At 36.7% G+C, this 26,183-nt stretch overlaps 1 protein-coding gene across 9 annotated transcripts in view; it reads left to right on the top strand.

Moving 5' to 3' along the window:
* FUT8 (fucosyltransferase 8) overlaps positions 1-26,183 on the top strand; it is a 306,584-nt gene that overhangs the window by 215,475 nt on the left and 64,926 nt on the right. For all 9 annotated transcript variants that reach the window (XM_061156864.1, XM_061156858.1, XM_061156861.1 and 6 more), the window contains one exon: positions 25,627-25,864. In XM_061156864.1, coding sequence (XP_061012847.1) covers positions 25,627-25,864 — 238 coding nt within the window. The remainder of the gene's footprint in view (positions 1-25,626; positions 25,865-26,183) is intronic.

Here is a 26,183-nt window from a genome sequence, read left to right as displayed (position 1 = left end):
GTATTTTTAACATATTATTTTTTAGAGGTTAAAGTTGCCAGTCACTCAGTCTTCAACTTCTTTGGATATGGGTGAATAAGCGTCCTCTCTCCCATTCCAACAAAATTAAAGATATATATTTGTAAAGAGGACTTCCCCAGTGGCTCAGCAGCAAAGAATCCTCCTGCAATGCAGGAGATGCCAATTTCATCCCTGGGTTGGGGAGATCCCCTGAAGAAGGAAATGGCAACCCACTGCAGTATTCTTGCCTGGGAAATCCCATGACAGATGAGTCCAGCAGGCCACAGTCCATGGGGTCATAAAAGAGCTGGACATGACTGAGAGACTAAACAAGAACAGTAAATCATAAGGGATCCTGTCTCTGACTTGGATTTTTATTCTTTTTTAAAAAGAATAATTTGGGGACTTCCCTGGTGGTCCAGTGGCTAAGACTCTATGTTCCCAGTGCAGGGGGTCCCAGGTTCAATCCTTGGCTGGGGAACTAGATCACACATGCTGCAACTAAGACCTGGTGCAGCCAAATAAATAAATTGTATTAAAGAAAAAAGAAGAATTTATAACTGGTTTAACTTAATGGGTTAGAGAATTAATCAGAATAGTTGAGCTATTTATACAGATGTTTTAGAGTGATTGCATTTTTTCCCATTATACCTTTCCTTGGTATTCAAATCTATTGGTGTTTCCATACTATTACTTTTAAGCCTTTTACTACCGTTAAAAGGCTATTTAAGCAACCTAGATCCTGGAAGACTTCAACGGGGCTTAGAAAATGAGTAGTATACTAGGAAATAAAGCTAAAAGGGGATAAAAGACAAAGTCTTTGACTTTTGGTTCAGTTCAGTTCAATTGCTCAGTCATGTCCGACTCTTTGCGACCCCATGAACCACAGCATGGCAGGCCTCCCTGTCCATCACCAACTCTCGGAATCCACCCAAACTCATGTCCATTGAGTCGGTGGTGCCATCCAACCATGTCATCCTCTGTCATCCCCTTCTCCTCCTGCCCTCAATCTTTCCCAGCATCAGGGTCTTTTTGGTACCTATATTCAAAATAAAAACAAGCACTTCATATAACTTATAGATGGACATTTTAGCAGGCTTTCCTTCTTTAGCCCATCAGCCAGCTATTATATAAAGATGCTAATAATTTTTATCTAAGTAGAAAATAATTTTAAAAAGGTACAATAGAAACAAATATTTTCAACATTTTAAATTTCTGGGAGATTTTAGTCATTGAAATATCTTGCTGTAGTCATAAATAATTCAAATAATTTTATAATTTACTTTTAATGGTTTGTTTGAATAGGTGAAAACATTTTTAGTTTTCTAGATTTTTACCTATACTCATGAAACGTGTGACTTCTCATTATCACAACAAGCATTTTTAAAAATCCTGATCTATTTTGGTATAATGCAAGACCTAGTACAAAGGAAAAAAAAACCTAGATTAAACCCCTGTCTTAATCCATAATAGGTTTCATTTTAAAAATCTAAGCTTTTCTCTCTGCAGTTCTCCAGTCCTCTGAATTGAGCAAATATCCATTATGTCTCATGAAAATCCTGCTTGACTTGCAGTCATATAGTACAGTGAAGTTTGGTTTCAATATTAGATCTCCATTCAGTTATTATCATACGTGTCATGTCTCTCATGTTTGCTGTGCTCAGTCGTGTCTGACTCTCTGCGACTCCATGGAGTGTGTGTAGTCCATCAGGCTCCTTTATTTGTGGAATTTTCCAGGCAAGAATACTGGAGTGGGTTGCCATTTTCCTCCAGGGGATCTTCTCAACCCAGGGATTGAACCCACGTTTCTTGTGTCTCATGCACTGGCAAGCGAGTTCTTTACCACTGCGCTGCCTCGGAAGCCCTTATTGTCATATACCTGGATTTTACTTGGGAAAAGCAATTTCACCATACACTGGAAAATAAAAAGGTACTAGGGCAAGTAGACTTCAGTGGGACAGAGTTCTATAGTTGTCTTAATTAAAATTATCTTCTCTTTAGAGTTGAAGGCCCTAAGGCATGGCATTAAAGAACTAAACTTACTAAAAATTATAATAATCTTTTTGAAGACAACCCCAGGTGTGCTGTGTTAGTCTCAAGTAGAATGGTCCAAGTAATTCTCTTAAGGTCTTAATCTTTTGTATGTTTATCTAAAAAGTCCTTCAGCCATAAAGTGGATAGGTAGTATTGGGTTGTTTAAAATACTATTTTGTGCTGGTCTTTAATCTTGTGCTACATGAATCGTAACAAATTGAGAAGTTTTGTTGAGTGTATTTCTCTAGTTTCTGATATTAACTTCAGGCTCACTTTAAAAACCACACTGCTAATACATTTGTTATGTGTCTACATTTGACTGTAATGCAGGTCATTTTCCTAGACTTTTGATTGACGTGAAGGAAATTCTTCTTTCATTGTGGTTATTAGAATATACCTGCAGTTTCTAGTTAGCTCATATTAAGCTTGTTGGACGAGATCACAATGCCTTGTTTTTCCTTAACTTTCTTGAAACAAGTTGTAAGTTGGTGACTGGTGAAGAGAGCAGCTAGTTAGGGCACATAACTTATAACAAAAGGCATTTCCCAGTTTAACTTGAAATTATCTGTGTTTTGGTACTAAAAGGTTCTTCTTTGTTTTGTTTTTTCTACCCAGCTCCAGAGTTGACATTTTAAGCAGAATTGAACCCATTTCAGGTAGAATCTAAGGATATAGAAAGTAGCAATAGTTGGAAGTGGGTTTTTTTTCTTTTTTTTTTTTTTTTTTAATGGGTGTGTGGCTTGCTTTGGAGGCTTTGCTTTGTTTATTTGTGTTTTGAATAGGAGTTTTCTTGGAAATTGGTAGGTTGATAATTTTCCCTTTTTTTGAGAGAAAGAAAGCTAAAAGCTGTGAAAATAGAGAATATTTTACTTTTTAAAAGAGAATAGAGCTTTGTTTTTCCATTCAAAAGTAGACTGGTTGGAGATAATGCAGATTTCTCTTTTCCTATATGGATTCCAGTGACTATGGATGGTCTTTGGAATGGAAAGTGGCCAAGTCACACTAGGAATGCATTCTTGAGGCTGTTAACATATTTTTCATATATTTTTCAGATTATGGGGAACCCCTCCACTCTAACACAGGATGTGTCTAACCCTCTTTCTCTTCAACAGGACAATTTTTTAAAAGAGATTTAAGGCCAGACTATAACTATAAACTTCATTCGTCTGTCTGCTAGTACACTCATCATGTAATCAAATCTTTCATCTGGTGCCCTCAGAGTTGTGTATTCTACTGAGTAATTCAGTATATTTCTGCCCAAATGAGAAATGAAATAAAGCCAGAAGTGGTAATAATTATAACTCACTCTAAAATGTCATTAATGTAGCTATATTAAGATATTCATTAAATGCTTAAAACAATTAGAGTAAAGAGAAACTTTCGGGACTTTTCCCTGTTTGAAAGATACTAGTTTGAGGTGAGATCAGTTAGGGAAAAGAAAAGAGTTTTTCAGAATTAAGACCTAAGAATATCTGACAAAGAATATCTTTTCCAAGATAAAATGTATAAGCAGGTTCAATGAGGAAAGAAAAAGAAGTGGTAAGTGAATATGGTGGCAAGGGTAGCTTTCATGAAATGAAAGAGGGGATTACTCTACTGGAAGTCAGCTGAGGACAATGGTGGTGATAGGAAGTATAAAAGATTTATTAAAGGAAGTTTTCTAAGCCTTATTAAAAGCTACATTATTCGGAATCTTACAGATTTTTTGAGCCCTTGCATGTGGGTGTGTAGGTCTCATAGAATTGTTTATTTTTTCATTTATTCAACAGCTATTTGGATGTACTGGATATCCTAGGCATTAGGTACATTGTTAGGGATTTAGGGTGAACCAAATGGACATGGTATGGTGTCTGCCCTCAGAAAGCTTAAAGTCTGGTAACATTCTGAGAGTATCTCTGAATTAATTATCTTCAAACACACACACACACAATTTATTTTATCCCTCCATTTTGTTGTTTTCATATTTATATCTCTGACTCTTCATTTGGATATTTTACTACTTCCCCTATTGCTATTACACACGTTTTTCCTATGTACTTGGTCGCTTAGTCATGTCCAGCTCTTTGTGACCCCATGGACTGCACCCTGTCAGGCTCCTCTGTCCATAGGATTCTCCAGGCAAGAATACTGGAGTGAGTTGCCATGTCCTCCTCCAGGGGATCTTCCCAACCCAGGGATCGAACCCAGGTCTCCTTCATTGCAGGCAGATTCTTTACCGACTGAGCCACCAGCCACCTTTATCACTCCTTAAAAAAAAAAAAAAAAAAACTTTTGCTGTGGAAAACTTAAAAGTGAGAGACCTTTGAACCCCTAGTACCCATAACCCAGCTTTAACAGTTACCAATTTCTGGTCAACTTTATTTCATCTGTACTTCTACCACACCCCTTGCATATCCAGGATCATTCTGAAGCAAATCTCAGACACTTTATCATTTTATCATTTTGTTTGTAAATATTTCAGAATGAATTTCTGAAAGTTAAAGATACTTAAAAAAAAATAGCCACATGCTAATCATATCTAAGATTACTAACAGTGGTTCTTTAATATCATCAAAATAATCATGTGGTGATCATATACCCCTGATTGTCAAACACATTTTAGTGTGCTATTTAAAAACTGATTATCTGCAGAGGGATTCCGAAAAGATTGTGGAGTGGGAAGCACTAGGAATTTGTCTCCCTACCTAGACTGCACTGGCAGAAACTATCTGATATAACTACTTGGGAACTTTGAAGTCTGTTGAAGGCTTACAGCTCCATAGGAAAGTTTGGACCATAAATTGCAGTTAATTTTGGTCAGTTTCAGCTCTCAGCACAGTAGAAGCTATCCATTCCCAGCCCCAGATCTGTGGTAGATAACAGTGTACCTCTTCCTAAAATGCATAGATGGTTCAACATATGAAAATTGATCATTGTAGTATGCCACATCAACAAATAAAGGAAAAAAACACATGATCATCTCAACTGATGCAGAAAAAGCATTTGACAAAATTCAGTACCCTTCATGATAAAAACACTCAACAAAATAGGAATAAAAGGAAACTGCTTCAACATAATAAAAGCCTAATTTTTTAATGTTGATCTTGTATCCTGCAGCTTTGCTAAACTCATGTATTCTAATAGTTTTTTTTGTAGATCACATTAGATTTTCTATATAAATTACCATGTCATATGCTAATTAACATCTTTATCTCTTCATTCCCAATCTGGATGCCATTTTGCTGTAGTTGCTTAATAGTCATTCACCTTAATTAGTATAATCTGTTACTAGCAAACCACTTAGTGTTAGTAAACTGCAAATTTAGTTCCTTCTTTTAAAATCCTTGACAACATCTGATTTGGGATTTTAGGTTTCTTCACAAGAGTTTAAAATCATCTTGAGATGCCTGATGGCTACAGAGGAAAATTCCAGGCAGTGCACTTAGCACAACTCTATCTGCATTCTGTTATTTTGAAGTTTAAATATTTCTTTATATTTATATCATCTTGATTATCAATAATACAGGTTTTTAAACCATCATTCCTTATTAAAGATATATGAGAATGCATATGAGATCCTTAACATTTACTCTCTAGAAATAGTAATGCTATTTACTGATGGAATAGCTGATGGAAATCTAGATGCTGCTCCCTAAAATCATTTTATCTTTTGAGAGTACCACCACCTCATAAAATATCTTTTTACTTTCTTGAATGTAAGTTGAACTTAGATTTGACTCTATTTAATTTAGGTATATCAGCCCCACTGGTGCTCCATTTCCTCAGTAATTTTCTGTTTCTAGAAATATACTCTTTTTTTCCTAAGAAAGGGAAAATTTGTATTATAGTTTGACTCTGCCCTAGATCACAATATACATAGCATAATTATAGAAACAATTTCCCCAATTTTAAAAGAAATTTGGGTTTCACATAGTTATAGTGCAATATTTGGGAATTTTGGCCCTGACTATGAAGTCCCAGCAGAGAAGGCAATGGCACCCCACTCCAGTACTCTTGCCTGGAAAATCCCATGGACGGAGAAGCCTGGTAGGCTGCAGTCCATGGGGTCGCTAAGAGTCGGACACGACTGAGCAACTTCACTCTCACTTTTCACTTTCATGCATTGGAGAAGGAAATGACAACCCACTCCAGTATTCTTGCCTGGAGAATCCTAGGGACGGGGGAGCCTGGTGGGCTGCCGTCTATGGGGTCGCACAGAGCCGGGCACGACTGAAGTGACTTAGCAGCAGCAGCATGAAGTCCCAGGCTGTAGATTCCTCATCTAGAATCCTGGTCTCAGTTCCAGTGAGACAATAACTGGGAAGTAGCAAAGCTCTCATGAGGGGGAAGTGAAGGCTCTTGACCAGACATGGATCCAGATTTAGGGAATGGGCTTGAAGCTTCTAGTTTTTAGTACTCTCTTTTATGTAAAGAAATACGAATATAAGATTAGATATTAGAATAAATACACTTGATTCTCATTATTTGCTTCAGTTGTGTTCTGTAGAGTCACACAGAATTAGTGAATACTGAAACATTCATCCTAAGTGCCTTTAAGTCTCTGATCAGTTAATCAGTATATAAACTTGTTCTATGTGTTTTTCTGTTTGAAAACACCAAATATGTATTGTTGACTCAATTAGCAGTTAACTCATAGCTTACAGCACAATAACTCATACTTGAGTAGAACTTACCTAACACATATTTTTCTCAAAGGCATATCATAGCTTTCTAGTACTTAGGAACCCTGGACAGCTTAGGAACACTTCAGCACCACACTTATGGGCCACTTTAAACAGTGAAATTGCCAACATAAAGCACAAAAATGGAAAAAAAAAGGGGGGGGGGCACTAAATAGACTGTAAAAAGGACCCCTGTTCATACTATGAGACCTGAAACAAAAAGGTAAGTGGCACCTTATTTGACCTCAGCAGAGGGTTTGTGTTTAGGAGGCTCCCATTTTTCACTGTATTACACTTGTCCACAAGTGACCTGAAAGCACATCAAGTATTGATTTTGAGGTTACAAATAAATTTTAGCTAGTAGGCAAATTTGCAAATATGGAATCTGTGATAGTAAGAATCAACTATGTATAATGGAAAAAAACCCCAACAAATTACAAATTTTATGAAGTTGACAAATACCCCAAACACAAAATTCCAGAAAAATGAAAAATGTTTATTTTCAGCCTGACACTTTATAATACTGTTTCCTCACATTTCCTAGTTGCATACTCTTTGATTACAGTTTGTCATATTTTCTATAAAGTGAATTGACAGTGATTTTGTAATGTTTTTTATAAAGAGAATGGAAAGACTAAATCAGATTTTTGATCAACAAAATTTTGTTTTTAATTATTCATGTTTGTGATACATAACATTTGCAACTTCACATACAGACATACCTCGTGTTTGTATTACTGCTATAAGCTAGTGCCCTACATAAAAGGGAATTTGTATAAGTTTTATTTCATGTGATTCTCATCCAATAAAAAATAATGGAGCATATAGTTGTTTTATGCTACAATTTTAATTGTATATGTTACATTTTTGAGGTTATTAATAATAGAAGAGAACTTTTGTGTTGATTAGGCATCACTGAGAACCGATTCCACTTTTCCATGGGGCACATTCATATCGCAATGCAACCTCCTGCCCTGTACCTATATTTATGTCACAAAAATAACTGCACAAAAGCAACCATGAGCACATAAATGTATACCTCTAAATCTAAACTAGATTAATTCCTTGCTTAATTTTCCGATAACAGGACCTCAGGAATGTTGAAGACCGCTTTATTTCCTCCCAACATTGATACCAACACTAGGGAAGTGAGGTGAATGGGAGGGAGTTTTAAGTGGGAAGAGACAGCTATCTTTCTTCCTGTGGATAGATTTTTGCAAATTTTGACCAGTTGAACATCCTGTACAAGTCCCCCTCCTCCCCAGGCCTTTGAAAGGATCTGTATAAATGAGGCTCCCTGAAACATACATTTCAGTAAATCCACTGCACCCACAAGGAAGTCCTTCTCACTGAACTAGGAAGGAACCTGAAGTCACTTAGGGGTTTTCAGTCCTACTCCAGACATGGTAAGCAGCCTGAAATAGAGAAAGACGTGCAAAATTAGATGAAAAGTGATAAATGCTGACCTTTTAAGATTCAATGGGTTCTGTCTCAAACACATAAATACAGTAAAAACTAGGTTGCTTGCAATTAAATTTTTGCTTTAATTTGATATTAGAACAGCAGCTTTCCATTAAAGAGCTGTAACTTCTGACTAGAACATTCACTTTCATCTCCAGGACTCCCTAGAGTATGCAGCACTTTCTCTTATTGACCACCCCAGAATTATCAGTCTCTGTTCACTGACTGCTCACAATGTTTGTGAAGCGCAGCTGTGCTCTTGGTGTGAGTCCTGGTTATTGTAGACCAAAACTGAGCGACTTTTCCCCTGACTTTTTTGTGTATGTCCAATAAGCTTCACTGCCCCTTCTCCTTCTCCCTTCCCGTAATTGTGCTTAGCTCAGGATAGAGTGTTGACTAAGAATCTAAGATCAGATAAGTCATAAATATGGCTCAGTAATGTCATAAGAACATAAAACTACATGTCTGTGTTATCATAGTTAAAATCTATATAGGTATGCTCTAATCCTTGAAAATGGGCATAATTGTTTTCTCACATTCATTATGGTACTGTAGTTGTTGTTCAGTCATTCTAGTCATGTCCGACTCTTTGTGACCCTATGGACTGCGGCATGCCAGGCTTCCCTGACCTTTACCATCTCCCAGAGCTTGCTCAAGCTCATGTCCATCAAGTCAGTGATGCCATCCAACCATCTCATCCTCTGTCGTCCCCTTCTCTTCCTGCCTTCAATCTTTCCCAGCATCAGGGTCTTTTCCAATTGAGTTGACTGACAAAACGTGTTCCATTGGAGAAGGGAATGGCAAACCATTTTAGCATGCTTACCTTGAGAACCCCATGTGCAGTATAAAAAGGCAAAAAGATATGACACTGTCTTTAATCATAGAAGTTGTCTTAAGAGGTGATTTTCTTTCTCTGGACTATAAAATGTTTCTCAGTGGTGGTAGAATATACACTTATATGATAAGTAGATTAAAACTCAGAGGTATGAGGAGAAACCCTGATTTTTTTCACAGAAGAAATGTTAAACACATCCTGTTGTTGTTCAGTCATTAAGTCATGTCTGACTCTTTGTAACCCCATGCACTGCAGCATGCCAGACTTCTCTGTCCTTTACTTTCTTCCAAAATTTGCTCAAACTCATGTTCATTGAGTTGATGATACCATCCAACCATCTTATCCTCTGTTGCCCTCTTCTCCTGCCCTCAGTCTTTCCCAGCATTAGGGTCTTTTCCAGTGAGTCCATTCTTTACATAAGGTGGCCAAAGTATTGGAGCTTCAGCTTCAGCATCAATCCTTCCAATGAATATTTAGGGTTGATTTCCTTTAGGATTGACTGGTTTGATCTCCTTGCTGTCCAGGGGATTCTCAAGAGTCTTCTCCAGCCCTGCAATTCAAAAGCATCAATTCTTTGGTGCTCAGCCTTCTTTATGGTCCAACTCTCACATCTATACATGACTACTGGAAAAAACCATAGCTTTGACTATATGGACCTTTGTCAGCAAAGTAATATCTCTGCTTTTTAATGCACTAAGTTTGTCATAGCTTTACTTCCAAAGAGCAAGCTTCTTTTAATTTCATGTCTGCAGTTACCATCCACAGTGATTTTGGAGCCCAAGAAAATAAAATATGTCATCATTTCCATTTTTTCCCCATCTATTTGCCATGAGGTGGTAGAATCATATGCCATAATCTAGTTTTTTTGAATGTTCAATTTTAAGCCAGCTCTTTCACTCTCCTGTTTCACCTTCATCAAGAGGTTCTTTCGTTCCTCTTCCCTTTCTACTATTAAAATGGTATCATCTGCACATCTCAGGTTTTTGATGCTTCTCCTGACAGTCTTAATTTCCAGCTTGTTATTCATCCAACCCAGCAATTCACATGATATACTCTGCACAGAAGTTAAATTGGCAGGGTTGCAATATACAGCCTTGATGTACTCCTTTCCCAATTTCATACCAGTCCATTGTTCCATGTCAAGTACTAACTGTTGCTTCTGCATACAGGTTTCTCAGGAGGCAGATAAGGTGATCTGGTATTCCCATCTCTTTAAGAATTTTCCACAATTCATTGTCATCCACACTGTCAAAGGCTTTAGCATAGTCAGTGAAGCTGAAGTAGATGTTTTTCTGGAATTCTCTTGCTTTTTCGATGATCCAATGGATATTGGCAATTTGATCTCTGGTTCCTCTGCCTTTTCTAAAACCAGCTTGTCCATCTGGAATTTCTTGGTTCACATACTGTTGAAACCTAGCTTGAAGGATTTTGAGCATTACCTTGCTAGCAAAATTCAGATTTAAATTGGAGAAAGTAGGGAAAACTGCTAGGCCATTCAAATAGGACCCAAATCAAATCTCTTATGATTTTTAACAGTGGAAGTGACAAACACACCCTGAGCTGCCCATTATATCTATCATGCATCTTTCTTTCCAGCTGGTAAAAGATGAATATCTTTTTCATTCCATCCAGTTTTCCTTTTTGTTCTACACATAATAGAACAAGTCCTTCAATATTCCAAGTAAATTTATGGATTTTTGTTACCAAACTAAACATGGATCTGCTCACCTGACATGCAGCAACTCCATCTAGGGATGCTGGGCTGTGGTGAAGGAAAGTACAACATTCATTACAGGACACTAAGCAAGGAGAACAGATACCTCATGCTCAAAAGACCCAAACCCACCATTGGTTTTCTGTGGAGCATTTTTAAAGGCAACATTTGGGTGATGGCTGCAGTTTGTGGACTTGCTTCTATTGGTTGGTGGTGAGGTGACAGGCTGATGTTTCAGGACTCTTAATCATCAATGATTTTAGCTAATCTAGGGTCTTTGTGCTTGTGGTCACCGTCTTCCACCTGGGTGAGGGTCTTAGTTTTTGCCAAACAACGCAAAGGTATGCATCAGATTGTTATGTATATCCCTTGAGGAGGAACTAGGGCTCTGTTTAATAATCATTACTTTACTTGCTGCTTTTGCTTTATTTCTGCATTCCCTCACTTCCCTGTGGGGCTTCCCTGGTGGCTCAGAGGATAAAGCGTCTGCCTGCAATGTGGGAGATGCAAGTTCGATCCCTGGGTTGGGAAGATCCCCTGGAGAAGGGAATGGCAATCCACTCCAGTACTCTTGCCTGGAGAATCCCATGGACAGAGGAGCCTGGCTGGTTACAGTCCACAGGGTCGCAAAGAGTCGGACATGACTGAGCGACTTTACTCACTCACTCACTCCCCTACTTAGTAACTGTTTTAAGTCTGTTCTATGGGACTCAGAAGGCCTAGGAGTTGTTGTAGTTTAGTTGCTAAGTCATCTCCAACTCTTTTGCAACCCCATGGTCTGCAGCCCGCCAGACTCCTCTGTTCATGGAATTCTCCAGGCAAGAATACTGGAGTGGCCACTTCCTTCTCCAGGGGATCTTCCCACCCAGGGATCAAACCTGCATCTCCTGCATTGGCAGGCAGATTCTTTACCACTAGCCCCAAGGCCTAGGAGACTAAAGCCTTTTCTACAAACAAATAGAGGACAGAGAGGGGCTTTGGTACCCAGGAGGACTCCGCAGGGTCCTACTCAGTCCCAGTCCCCCTTTTATTTGATAATTCCTTAATCCCAAGGGAAACATGAGCAGGACAAGAAAAGAATACAGTTTTGGATAGAGAAGTTAATCATACAATTGGCAGAGAAACTCGGTTGTAGGGGCACTCAGTTTGACTAGGTAAAACTAGTCATCAGAAAGATGAGTCTGAATTTTAACAACTCAAACATTAGGAAAATAATGATGCTGATTTAAGTAGAAAGTAATATGGGCATTAGAAAATCTCCTTAGGTTTATTGAAAGACTAAATCCATGTGACTTACTAATGGTAGAAAGTCTCCGAAGTTTTATCAAAGTAGAATACAAAATAGAGCAAGATATAATTTCTTACATCTTTATGGAACATGTATTCCTACCCATCGTGTCCGATGTTGCTTTTCCTTTAGCCACACTATTTTTACAGATTTTGCAGGCCTAGACTAGAGGTCAGCAAAGTACTGCCCTCCAGCCAAATTCAGCTCAACTGTTTTGTAAGTAAAGTTTTATGGGAACATGCATGCATGCTAAGTCACTTCAGTTGTGTCCGACTCTTTGTGACCCCATGGACTGTAGCCCACCAGGCTTCTATGTCCATGGGATTTTCCAGCAAGAAATCTGGAGTGAGGTATTATCTCCTTCTTCAGGGTATCATCTGCACTTAGGGACAGAAACCACAACTCCATTGGCAGGTGGATTCTCTACCACTGAGCCACCAAGGAAATCCCAATTTTAATTATATCTACCCTATTCCAGGTGAACATCATGAGAAATATTTCCTCATTGCTCCCATCAGTTGTCATAATTGTAGAGACTGCACACGCAATGATGTCGTCCATGCCTGCCCTGCAAAAAAAAAGGGCACCACTGCCTCTCTCAACTGGTGTTACAATTGCAGAGACTTTGGACAAAGACTTGTTCACTATCACCACACTGCAATAATGAGGCAGTTCTCGTTTCCCTTCCATCTAGAGTAGAGGAAAGCTTATGAAGAGAAGGGAGTTAGATAAAGAGATTTCCTACAATCTGTGTTTAAAACCCTGGGCAGACCTCTGAAGTGATCAGAATCAATGTAGAAAAAGGTTTGAGAACTGAGCTCTGGTGTGGTATCCATCAGGCTTCAAACTGGCCTCTGGGTAGTCCACAAGTGGAGCAGGACAAAACATTGAAAAGGCATTAACAAATTGACATTTGAGCCGCAGCTCATAAAGGTGAGCTTGGAGTCCAAAACAGTTTGCCTACTAAACTAGGTAGTTTAAATAGAAAGCAGAGTCTCAGAACATAATACTCAGCATCATACCAAGAACCAGGAAAACCATAATTCACATGACAGAAGATAATCAGCAGACATCACACTGAGATGACACAGATGTTGGAACTACCTGACAAGGATTTTAAAGATGCTATAGTACTGAAAATGCTCCAAAAAGCTATTATAGGCTCGAAACAAGTGAAAATGCTTAAAGTCTCAGTAAAGAAATAGATTATATATAAAAAAAATCAAGTGGAAATTTTAGAACTGAAAAATATAATAACCTAAGTAAAAAACTGACTCATAGTAGAATAGCTGTAACAGGGAAGAATGACTGTGCTTAAAGTTAGATCAATAGAAATTATCCACTATGACAACAGAGAGAATAAAGATTTTTTGGAAAGTAAACAGGGCCTCGGGGACCTGTGGGCAATAACGGCAACAACAAAAATTGTATGTTTGCATCTTAGGATTGAAGCAGTGATTTGAAAACTTCCTAAATTTGGTAAACCCCTAAAAGGAAAAACCCAAAGTAATGTATTCCCAGACACTTTATATGTAATTTACTGAAAACTAAGACAAAGAGAAAATTCTTCAGAGCAACTAGAGAAAAGCATTTTATTAGCTACAGTGCTTCTGAATCAGAAAACATGGAAGCCAGAAGAAGTGGTAAGATATTTTTAAAGTGTCAAAATGAAAGAACTAACAACCCAGAATTCTTCATGCAGTGAAAATATAAGATGAAATAAAGACATTTTCAGATGAAGGAAAACTAAGAGAGTTTTTTGCCAGCAGACTTGCTCCAGAAAAGGAAATTCTTCAGACAGAAGATGATAACAGAAAGAAACCTGGGCTGTCAGGAATAAAAAAAAAGTACAAATGAGAGCGTAGATGCAGAGTAAATGACTGGTTTTCTCCCCTTATATTTTTAAAATATTTGATGGTGAAAAATAACATTGTCTGCTATAGTTTTCAATGTATATAAAGGTAACTTTTTTTTTCATTCTCAGCTTTTCCTGAAATATAAAGGTAATTTTTAAGACAATTATATCATAAAAGAGGAGCAATAAAGGGAACTAAAAGTTAGTAGGATTTCTACATTCCACTTGAAATAGTAAAATGTTGGTATGAGTAGACTATAATAAACTCTGTGTACATAAACTATAATACCCAGTTCTGCTATTTAAAATACTCTATGACAAGATGTACTTTAGGAGGAAAAAAAAAACCACTATAGACAAGTCAATATTGAATACTGAAAGTTCAGAGCATACACAGCAAAGCAGAAATGGCTGTTGGATTTTGTCAAGTGCTTCTTCTTTATTAATTAGTGTGATCGTGTAGTTCTTCTTTAAACTGTTAATGGTTACATCGAATGGATTTGGAATACTTAACCAGCTTTGCTTTCCTAGAATAACCCTACTTGATCATGATACATATATGTGTGTGTGTGTGTGTATGTATAAATATTTTGACATATGAATATTTAATATAAATGGAATCATACAATATGTGACCTGCCTGCTTCTTTCACTTGGCATATTTTCAAGTTTCATACATGCTGTAGCTTGTTTTAGTACTTCATTCCTTGTATGGATAGTCCAGTATTTGTCCATTCATTTGTTGATGGACATTTGGGCTGTTTCTGCCTTTTGTTATTTGAGAACTGCTAAGACATGCCTCTACATGTATGTGTTTGAGTATCAGTTTTCAGTTCTTCTGAGTATATACTTATGAGTGGGCAATTGATTTTTGAGAGGGGTGTAGAAGCAATTCAAGGTAGGAAGCATAGTCTTTTCAATGAATGATGTTGGAATAATTACTTTGACCTAAACCTCACACACTTCTTAAAATTACTTAACTAAAAATGGATAGTAAATCTGACAGATAAAATAAATGTGATATGTCAAACTATAAAGCTTTCTATATGTGAAACTACAAAGAAAGTCTTAGGAATAAATATTTATAACAGGCTAAAAAGTTCTTAAACATGACACCAAAATGGTTCATAAAAGAAAAAGAAATAAATTGGACTTTATAAAATTTAAAAACTTTTGATCTGGGAATGTGACCCTTTAAAGAAGATGAAAAGGCAGGCCATAGACTAAGAGGAAGTCTGCAAGTCACATGTCCAAGAAAGGTCTTGTATCCAGAATGTATTAAGAACTTTCTAATCTCAATAATCAGAAACAGTTCAGTTTAAAAAAAATGGGTAAACATTTTAGACAACCTTACCAAAGAGTAAATATGAATGACAGATAAGCACATGAAAAGATGTTTAAATCATTAACTATTTTAAGAAATGCTACTTAGCACAATGAGATACCACTACATACCTATCAGAATGGCTAAAGTAATGTTGAGCAGCTAGCCCTCTCATAAGTTCTTCATGGGATTGTAAAATGATACAAGCATCTGGGAAACAGTTTGGCAGTTTGCTATAAACTTAAACTTGTCCTTATTGTGTGATTCTGCAATCATACTATTGTACACTCATCCTAGAGAAATGAAAACTCACGGACACACAAAAATGTATATACTCACATACATGGCAACTTAATTGTAATGATCAAACCTTGAAAACAATCCAAATGTCTTTCATTGGGTAAATTATCTGTGGTACATTCCACATAACAGAATACTATTCAGCAATAAAAAAGAATGAACTATTGATACACACAGTAACTTGGATGGATCCCAAGAGCATTATACTAAGTGATCAAAAGAGATCATTGATTCTGGAGATTAAGGTTTGAAGAAGGGTGTGACTCTAAATGGGATGTGTACAAGAGTTTTTTTGTGTTGATAAAACAGTTTGTGTACCGATTATGGTAGTAGTTACATGAGTCTGTACAGGTTTTGAAAGTACTACACTGAAAAAAAAAAAAAAAGGAGTGCATGTAAAAACCAGTGACTCCAAATAAGATCTATCTTTGTTGTTATTCAGTTGCTCAGTTGTGTCTGACTCTTTGCAACCCCATGGACTGCAGCATGCCAGGCTTCCATGTCTTTCATTATCTCCTGCATTTTGCTCAAACTCATGTCCATTGAGCCGGTGATGCCATCCAACCATCTCATCCTCTGTCACCCTCTTCTTCTGCTGCCCTCAATCTTTCCCAGCATCAGGGTTTTATTCAGTGAGCTGGTTCTTCACATCAGGTGGCCAAACTATTGAAGTTTCAGTGTAAGTCCTTCCAGTGAATATTAAGGTTGAGTTCCTTTAGGATTGACTAGTTTGATCTTGCTGTCCAAGGGACTCTCAAGAGTCTTCTCTGGCACCACAGTTTGAAAACATCAATTCTTCAGTGCTCAGCCTGCTTTATGGTCCAGCTCTCACATCTGCACATGACTGTGGAAAAAGCCATATCTTTGATTTTTACGGACCTTTGTCAACAAAGTGATGTCTCTGCTTTTTAATATGCTATCTAGGTTTGTCATAACTTTTCTTCCAAGGAGCAAGCATATTTTAATTTCAGGGACCATCTGCAGTGATTTGGAGGCCAAGTAAATAAAGTCTGTCACTGTTTCCATTTTTTTCCCATTTTTTCCCCTATCTATTTGCCGTGAAGTTATGGGACCAGATGCCATGATCTTAGTTTTTTGAATGTTGAGTTTTAAGCCAGCTTTTTCACTCTCCTCTTTCACCTTCATTAAGAGGCTCTTTTAGTTCCTCTTTTCTTTCTGCCAGTGGGGTGGTGTCATCTGATATCCGAGGTTATTGATATTTCTCCCAGCAATCTTGATTCCAGCTTATGCTTCATCCAGCCTGGCATTTCTCATGATGTACTCTGCATATAAGTTAAATAAGCAGGGTGACAATATACAGCCTCGATGTACTCCTTTCCCAATTTGGAACCAGTCTGTTGTTCCGTGTCTGGTTCTAACTGTTGCTTCTTGACCTTCATACAGGTTTCTCAGGAGGCAGGTAAGGTGGTCTGGTATTCCTGTCTCTCTTAAAAATCTATATTGTAGTTAATAATGTTGTTTAACATCAATTTCCTGATGTTGATAAAGTGTTGTGGTTAAGTAAGGTGTGTTCATTGAGGAAAGCTGTGTGGAAGGTACACAGTAACTACTGTTTTTGCAATCTGTTGTGGGTCTTAAATTATTTACTATTTAAAAAATGTAGAGTTAAAGATTTTCAAAAGTAAAGAAAATAACATGAATTGGTTAGAGCACTGTTATACTGAGGCAGTGAGAAAAGTGATCTAAAGAGGTTTTTTAATTAAAGTAATAATAGCTAAGGATTTCAAAGAAATTTCTATTCTGCTAATAGAATAGTGCTTGGCCAGCTACATGGAAAAGTGGGACAAAGCCTCTATCCAGGAGAAGTAGTAGCAAGATTTGAAGTCTGGTTTAATTATTGTTGATGGTTTGATTTAAAAATCAGTGAGGGACAAGTGCTGTAAGTATCATTTCTACCCCGAAGAATGGCATTTTGCAGAAAATAAGAGCTGGCTTAACAGTGTTAAGTTATTCTGACTTTTATTTAAAACAAAACAAAGCATCTGAAGCAGCCTTCGCACAGGAACAAGATTCCAGCTACTGTTTCTTTTTTGTGTCTGCTAATCTATTTTAGTTTTGAATCCTATATAAGACACAGCTAACCTTTCTGGAGCTTGCCTTTATTTTTATCCTTCTTTCCCCTTCTTCTCTCTTCTTTTCCCACTCCCACCCTGTTCCCTCAGCCCTCTATCTACCCTCCTTCTCTCTTCCCTCCCCCTCTCTCCTCTGTCTTCCCTTCTCCTTTTCTCTTCCCCCTTCACATATTACTGCCTTCTCCCCCTTTCTCCCCTCTCCCTCTTTTTTTTCTTTTTGGTAGAGACAATCTGCCAGTATCATCCATATATTTTGATTTTGAGGAGGAAAGCCCTATGAGTCTTGTTAAGTAAAATAATGGTGGATAGAAGGGCTTTCCGAAATTCAACCTTGATTTTGCAAAGCATGCTAGTTTTAACCTGACCAGTTCAGTTGGTTCTAAGACCTGGGAATCAAGCTGTAAACTTAGGAAGAAATATTGAAGGTACTTGAGGAAATTCATTTTCTATGCATTCATGTAGGATTGGCAGAATCAGGCTCCTCAAATAACAACTTTTCCTCTCTAGCCTTGGAGGGAATTGTGTTTACATTTGATTTTGAATGAGAGAATTAAGCTTGAATGCATCTCATTCTTTCTCTGTCTTTCCTCTGTGGCCCTTCTGGAGGCAGACAGTGTTCCTAAGGCTGTTCTGGTGTTCTGAACTTGACACAGAGGTCTTTTAGGGACGACCTGGAATACCCAGAGGTGACAGAACACTGTCTCAGAGACTATCAGTGGAAGAAATTCTCCACTTTGTTTGTTGCTTTCTACTGAATCTATAGAATTTCCATCTTTTTAAAAATGATGTTCAGACATTCAATAGAGATTTCTAGGCAAAGGGCAAAAGTTTAAAAAATGCATTTAAAGTAAGCCAGTTACTGGCTTTACTTAGTAAGAAGAGCTTTCCTCTTCTATGACCATGTAATAACTACCTACTTTTTGCTTCAATCCATCAGGTTAACAGTCTGTAAGCTATGTATCTTGATCTCTTACTCTTAAATGTTACAAAATACCCACAGGGAAATTGATTTCCTGAAGCACTGGGTGGCCTACTTGTGGGTAAGCTAGTTTTTTTCCTTACTATTAATATTTACAACAGATTGTTCTTCTCTGTGTGTGCGCGCTCAGTCCTTTCCGACTCTTTTCAGCCTTGTAGACTTTAGCCCTCCAGGATCTTCTGTCCGTGGAATTTTCCAGGCAAGAATACTGGAAAGGGTTGCCATTTCCTACTCCAGGAGATCTTCCTGACCCAGGGATCAAACCCATGTCTCCTGCATTGGCAGGCGTCTAGAGGTGTGCAAAGCACACCTTAACACTGCCTTAACTTTGCTATGAAAATATTCTTAGTATGTTAAAAGACAATGATTTCCGGTGTTGGCTTTTGAAAATGAGAATGCTTTTTAACTTTCTCTTTCATGGTTAACTATGCCCAGAGTCTTTATTTTAATTACCACTATGCAGTACTTTAATTCTGCTGTTAGCTTCATTACATTCTCTGCTTTGGTTTCTGAAAATAATTTTAGAGAAATAAAACCAAATTGTTTCCAGTACAATGAAGTGTTTTCACCACACTATTAATGAATCTATTCTTCATTACCACCACAAACCTAGATGTTGCAAATGTTTTTAAATAAGCAAATTAAAAACTGTTTAGTCTTGTGATGATAGTAAACAAAGAGCACAATAAAATTTAACTTACCTGACTCAATCCTCTAGTTTTTACTGACCTTTCTTTATTGGAAATAGGAGCTATCTGTCGTTTAATTCCTCCCTATAGAAATATTGTTATTAGAGAGACGCTGGAAGGATTCCCAGGGTTTTGATTCTTAAGTGTAAGACTTGAAACTATAAAACTAATAGAAGAAAACAGAGGGGAAAAGCTCTTTGACATTGGTCTTGGCAGTGAATTTTTTCAGATATGACACCATAAGCCTAAGAAACAACAACAAATCAATAATGAGACTATATAAAACTAAACTTCTGCACATCAGAAGACATACGAGGAGTCAACAGGTATATGCAAAGGTGCTCAATATTCCTAATCATTAGGAAAATGCAAATCAAAACCACGATAAGCCATTATAACCACCTTATAATTGTTAGAGTGGCTATCATCAAGAAAGACAAAAGATAGTAAATGTTGTGGAGTATGTGGAGAAAACAAAACCTTTATACCCATTCCTGTTGGTGGAAATGTAAATTGGTATAGCCATTATGGAAAACAAGATGTTCCTAAAAAAATTAAAAATAGAACTACCATATGACTACAGCAGTCCCACTTCTGAGTATGTATCTGAAGAAAATAAAATCAGTGTCTCAAAGAGATATTTGTACACACATGTTCATTTCATCATTATTCACAATTGCCAAGATATGGCAACAACCTATGGTTCTGTCAGTAGATGAAGGGATAGAGAAAGTGTGTGTGTATATAAACAGCAGTGGAATGTTATTCAGCCATAGTAAAAAAGAGAAAATCCTGCTGTTTACAACAACATGGATGAACCTGGAGGACACTATGGTAAATGAAATATGATACACCAAGACAAATACTACAAATACTCACATATATTTGCAATCTAAAAAACTCAAATTCCTGAAAGCAGAGAGTAAAACAGTAGTTACCAAGGTCAGGAAGGTGGGGAAAATGGAGATGTTGATCAGATGGTAAAAAGGTTCAGTTACGTGGGATGAATAAGTTCTAAAGAGTTAATGTATAGCCTGGTAACTGTAGTTGTTAATAATAATACTGTACTTGAAATTTGCTAAGAGAGTTGATCTTAACTGTTTTCCCCACCAAAAACTAAATTATAACTGTATGAGATGATGGTTATGTTAATTAGTTTAACTTTGGTGATCGTTTCCGTTTTTACATATTTTAAAGCATCCTATTGTACACCTTAAATATGTTCAGTTCTTATTTGTCAAGTAGACATTCATAAAGCTGAGAAAACAATGACCAGTTAAGTGCTGTGAGCCCACACTTTCCACTGCATCTTTTGTTGAAGACTTCATGAGGAGGGGACAAATAAGAGCACTGAGCAATGGGTCAAGACCTGAATTCTAAATTTTGGCTTGCCACCAGTTAGTATATTTTTGTGACAATGGATTTGACATCACCTTTGTCTTGCACAGGCAGTCCTATTGAACTAATAGTGAGCATTTATTCTTTGCAAGAGATGCCTGGAGATATTATATCCAGTTTATATTGACTAAATGCTTTTGTTTGTTGTTGATTTAGCCTTTTTCTACAGTGTTTTGGTCCAGGAAATTACACTGTGACTAGAAAACTTTCCTCTGAAGAGGCTTTTATTTGTATGGAAAATCTAAATAATCTTGGCAAAAGGTTTTATCTGTGGTTTAAAAGCCATAGAATTGATACTATTTTGTAATATTACATCAATTCTCAATTACTACTAATTTACTAAGTGAAGGAAGTAGAAATCTCTCAATCCTAGCAGTGCCTAAGTTATATAATAATGCTTATGGTTTACTAGTTGATTCAAAATTATTCTGTTTTTTTTTAGCAAAATAGAAATTGAACTGTCTTTTTAATTAAACTGTCTCTTCACATCCCAGAGTGACTATTTTTGTGTTGTAACCCAAGTAAAATAAGTATTTTAGCATTTGGATGCCTTTAGTGAACTAGTAATCATTTGGGCTTAAGAGATGCTACTTCCTTTAATATACTGTATTAGTTAGAGGAATATTGATTTAAATATGTGTCCCGATGTTTTACTTACAGGACAGTGAAAGCAAATGCAGATTTCAGTTCTGTTGAGATAGGGTCATCCTTAGAAACTAAAAGTGTCAGAAGAAATGCCTCAGATAGTGTTTAAAAAAAAAAAAAAAGAGCTGAACAAAAGGAATACGGACGAACTCTGTTTTATCTCAAGTCATTATTTCTTATATGTACTATGGTGACAGCTTTACTGCAGAATTATAACTGTACAATTGTTACATAACATTGTTAGCTTATAAGGGCCCGTGATTGGGCCACCTCATAGCACTAAATACAAATAGTACAGCGTTTATCCAGTGCGAGGTAATGTCTCTTGAGATTATGAGGATAAATGAGATAGTATGTTTGAATTAGCTTTGAGCGTATACATGTATTTTAGTCTCATATTATCTCTGAGATAGAAGGATGGGTGAGCAGGGAGAGGTTATGGAGAGAGGTAATTTTTATCTCAATTATACATTACCAAATTGAAGCAAAATCACAAAGTTGAATTCATAACAGAGCTTGAATTAGAAAAAAAAAAAAACTTGTATCTTAAACCTCTCTGCAGTTCTTCAAGTAGAACACGATGTCTTAAGTAATTTTGACAAATTTACCTCCTATTCTAAAACTTAAATAACATCATCATTGAAAGGAGCAAGAATACATGTGTCCTGTTGATGAGTCTGACTTTAAGAAGACCTGGTATACAAAACCCTACATTATAAATACAATTTATAGAGTTGGTAAAGTAATTTCACTTTACCGTTCACAATTATTCTTTGCATTATGGACTTCCATTGAATAATGGAAAAAGTACATTTACTTAGCATTTCAAAAACACAATAAATTATATCTTATAGGTTTATTTTAAATGCAGTTTTACTCATAACCCTTTCAGTCCAGCTGAAAGTGATTTTTCCTCTTCTGTTCCTTAATTGCTTGTTTACCACGATCTTAAAACATTTAAATTGTCTACTATTGTGGTTATTTGTGTGTAAACTTTCTTATTCTATTGGATTGTCATATCCCATGTTTCCTTGTATACATTAAGTGCTTAATAAATATTTATTAAATAAACGAAGTTTCACCTATACTTGGTCATTCAATGATAATCAAGGCAAAAGGAGGGAGAAGTAAGACTCTCTCCCAGGGGACTTATGGGGGAAACATTTTCATTCTATATTTCCCCATCTCCCACTCACCAACACGAATTGCTTCTTAGTGAGCCTCCATCTGCTGGAAGTGTATCATATACGAAGTGTGTGTATGTGGTGTGTGAGAGAGAAAGGGAGAGAGGGGATGAGAGAGGGGGAGGTGAGTGGAGGGAGCAGCGTAAAACCATGAGCAGGGGAAAAGCAAAAGAATTACAGCGCAGAACAGAATTATCTGCCTGCATTTTGGCGTTTCTAGTAGAGAAATACAGAAGAGAGTGCATTAGGCACACAAGAAGCAAACAAAAAACAGATTTTATCGTCAGAAATAGCTACCCTGATAGAATGATAACATAATTGAAGTAAAGCTTTTAGTAGTGAAGCCCTTCTCTATATTCTTGCTTACGAATGAGACATACACACTTCAAGTTTTTTGCAGACATCAACAGAAAAGTCTAAAACCAGGATCAGTGGTAATTGACAGTCTGTTTGGTAAGAAATTCGGAGATTGCATATATGAATGTATGTATGTATGTATAACAATGACTCTGTTTCACGTTTATAGAATTCCATAGATCTCTTTGTTTGTTGCTACTGCCTAACAGTGGTGGATAACAAAGACTTAGCTCTGATAAGGGGTTTTCTTATATAAGGTTCCTTTCCATCAGAATAAGTCCCTATCCATCTCAGAGTTGTTGCTTTCTTTACCTATTATATATCTGCTTTTTTTTTCCTAGATATTTATTCTGATGAGCCTAATCTTGTGTTAGAACATAAACTTTTTCTGTTTATTGCTATCTCTCTCTTTTTTTCTGAATATTTTATGAACAAGATCCTTTGAATTTTGCAGACTTTTAAATATATTTTGGTTAAAAAAAAAAAAGGGCTATAGCTCTGAGTCTTTTCAGTGTTTTGTCTAACTGTTATCTTTCCAAACAGCCATTCATTTTCTCTTATCACTCTCTGCCTTAGAGTCTTCCATTGGTTACGCATATATGTAGACCTTTTTCATTCCAGAACCAAACATAATAGACTTTTTTCCCTTTCTCTGTGTTATCTTTGACATTACAGAAAGATTTAATATATTCTGTCACCAGCTTACTTGGAGGCACATTAAGACTCTTGAATTACGCTTCATTTCATAAATTATCCTCTTTTCCTTAGACTTCAGTTCTTGAAACATTGGGTTCTAATTAAACTCTTTTCTCAAGAAATACAGATGTATTTTTTAATGTAAATGTGAGTCTTCTTTTCAGCAAAAAAATCTACAGTTTGAAAACTAAAGATCAGATGTTTTAATTATTATATTCCTTAACTCTCTTTTTTCCTTAAAAAAAATGAGAACTAATATAAGATATAATATGGAAAACTGGTTGTGAGGTATGTGGGATATCTGTACTAACTTTGCACTAATTCTGTACATCTCAAAGCAGTTCTAAAAGAAAATGTTTATTGAAAAATATATGAAGGACATTTTCATTCATATGAATTCCAGAAATATTCAGGGTTTTTTATTTCTTACAAATCATGAAAAATCTAACAAATGTCAATACTCTTTGCTCTCTTAACTGTTGAATTAATAATGAAGCTTTGAATCAGCTTGAGAACATTATTTACTCCCAGGTCCTTGTATAATATTGTAAGAAAGTAAATGATGAATTGGTCTCCGGACATCAGACCCCCTCTGTTCCTCTCAAATCTTCTGTGGCTGAAGTGGGGATCTTTATAGCCTGAGGAGTCTGTCTATGAGTTCAGTCTCAAGCGAAGAGAGTCAGCAGCTCTAGAACTTGATTGAGGAAACAGCACTGATCACGTCTTGCTGAATTTTATCTGGGCTTTCTTGAATTCTTAAGGGCTCTAACTCTTTACAAGACTCTTTATGGTACAGGTTCTTCTTTGATCTGAAAGGACTAGCCTGCAGTGGCACATCTGAATATGAAATATAATTCTGAAAGTAATTGTGTGTTGCATTTTCCCATCTCAGCTTTTTTTTTCCCCCTGAATCATTTTATAGCCTAATCATCCTAGCTTTTGTTTCTAGGGCTTTACTTGACAACGACAACTATCATGATGACATGACAAGATGATGTCCCTAGAAAATAGTTGTAGATTTGTGGCTTGGCAACTGCTTTATTAAAGGCAGTTAAATTGTTTATAAATTGAGAACTGATTACCTTGCTTATTGCTATGTGGAAGAAAAGATGCTGTTCCTGAAAGTACCTGTTCTTTCTCTCCCGGACCTGCAGACCTGAAAATTTTCTCAGGCTAAGGAGTCCTTGTCAAAACAGATTTTTGTTTGAAGAACTAAGCCGCCTAGGGTATTTACAAATAGTCCAAATGAAATACAATGGGGCTGAAACCTTAGAATGGGAAAAAAGAATTTTTCATATTTGCTTAACCCCACTGGACCCCACTGGACCCATTGTTAGATATTACAAATAATATTAAAGTGTTTTAACCACTTGCTAGTCATCATATATCAAAGTTTGTAAATAAGAAAAAATGGATAGCCTGATTAAAAATTAGCATAACACATTCTCAATATATCTGATATAAAGCATGTTCTGCATTTTATTTTGAAAATTACCAGTAACATCAGTTTTGTTTTCTTAAAGTCCTATGACTGATATTTTTTAACTGTTGAACTCAGTTATCCTTTTACAGTATTCAGTGGCTTTACTTCCATAATGAAAAAGTCCGTTTTGTTGGTGACATCTCAAAATCTGGAATAGGTAGAATTATTAGGTAAATTATAGTTTTTCCTTTAAGATAATTTGAGTTTCATCTGTGAAGGTAATAAGCTCAGAATGCTGAAGTGCAGCTGGAGTAAACGAACTATTTTGCTCCTTTTATAAAGATTTCAATGTGTGCAACTTTGAATTCAAAGAGGATCATACTTGCATGTTCTGAGTGATAGAGAAGTGAAAGAGTATTTTTTTTTTAAATGTAGCTGCTTAATTTCACATTTGTTGGTGATGTTTCTGAAGTAACTGGTCTTTTTCCCTGCCATCTCCCAAAGTATGCACATAAAGTTTTCAGTGGATTCTTTGAAATCTAATCTTAAAAACTAACTTCCTTGCTTAATAAGATAATACTGGACTGGTCCTGGCTTATTATATTGATTTTTGACATTTGCCACCTATAAAGAGAAGTTAACCTCTCCATACAGTTTATTGTCGCCTTTGTTTCTCTTCCTTACTGACAGAATCCCAAGGACTGCAGCAAAGCCAAGAAGCTGGTGTGTAACATCAACAAAGGCTGTGGCTATGGCTGTCAACTCCATCATGTGGTCTACTGCTTCATGATTGCATATGGCACCCAGCGAACACTCATCTTAGAATCTCACAATTGGCGCTATGCTACTGGAGGATGGGAAACTGTGTTTAGACCTGTAAGTGAGACCTGCACAGACAGATCTGGTGTCTCCACTGGACACTGGTCAGGTAAGAAGCTTGCGCAACTTGTCATCTCTCTGGGTTGAACTACTGTATAACCAAGTTACCGGATTTCTACTTAGAACCTTATGGATCATAGTATTTTTCTCTGCATTGTGAATACTATACATTATCCAGATAAAATCTGGAATAGTAATATTTTATTCACAAAGTGTTTCATGATAAATGTCTTGTTTTTTGACCACACCACACAGCATGAAGGAATCTTAGTTCCCCAACCAGGAATTGAACCTGTGCCCTCTGCCATGGAAGTGCAGAGTCCTAATCCCTGGACTACCAGGGGATTCCCTCATGATCAGTTTCATTT

This window comes from Dama dama, chromosome 12 (assembly GCF_033118175.1).
Source record: "Dama dama isolate Ldn47 chromosome 12, ASM3311817v1, whole genome shotgun sequence".
Lineage (NCBI taxonomy): Eukaryota > Metazoa > Chordata > Mammalia > Artiodactyla > Cervidae > Dama > Dama dama.
The sequence above is the reverse complement of the archived record's forward strand: the minus strand, read 5'-3'. Positions and strand labels throughout refer to the sequence as shown.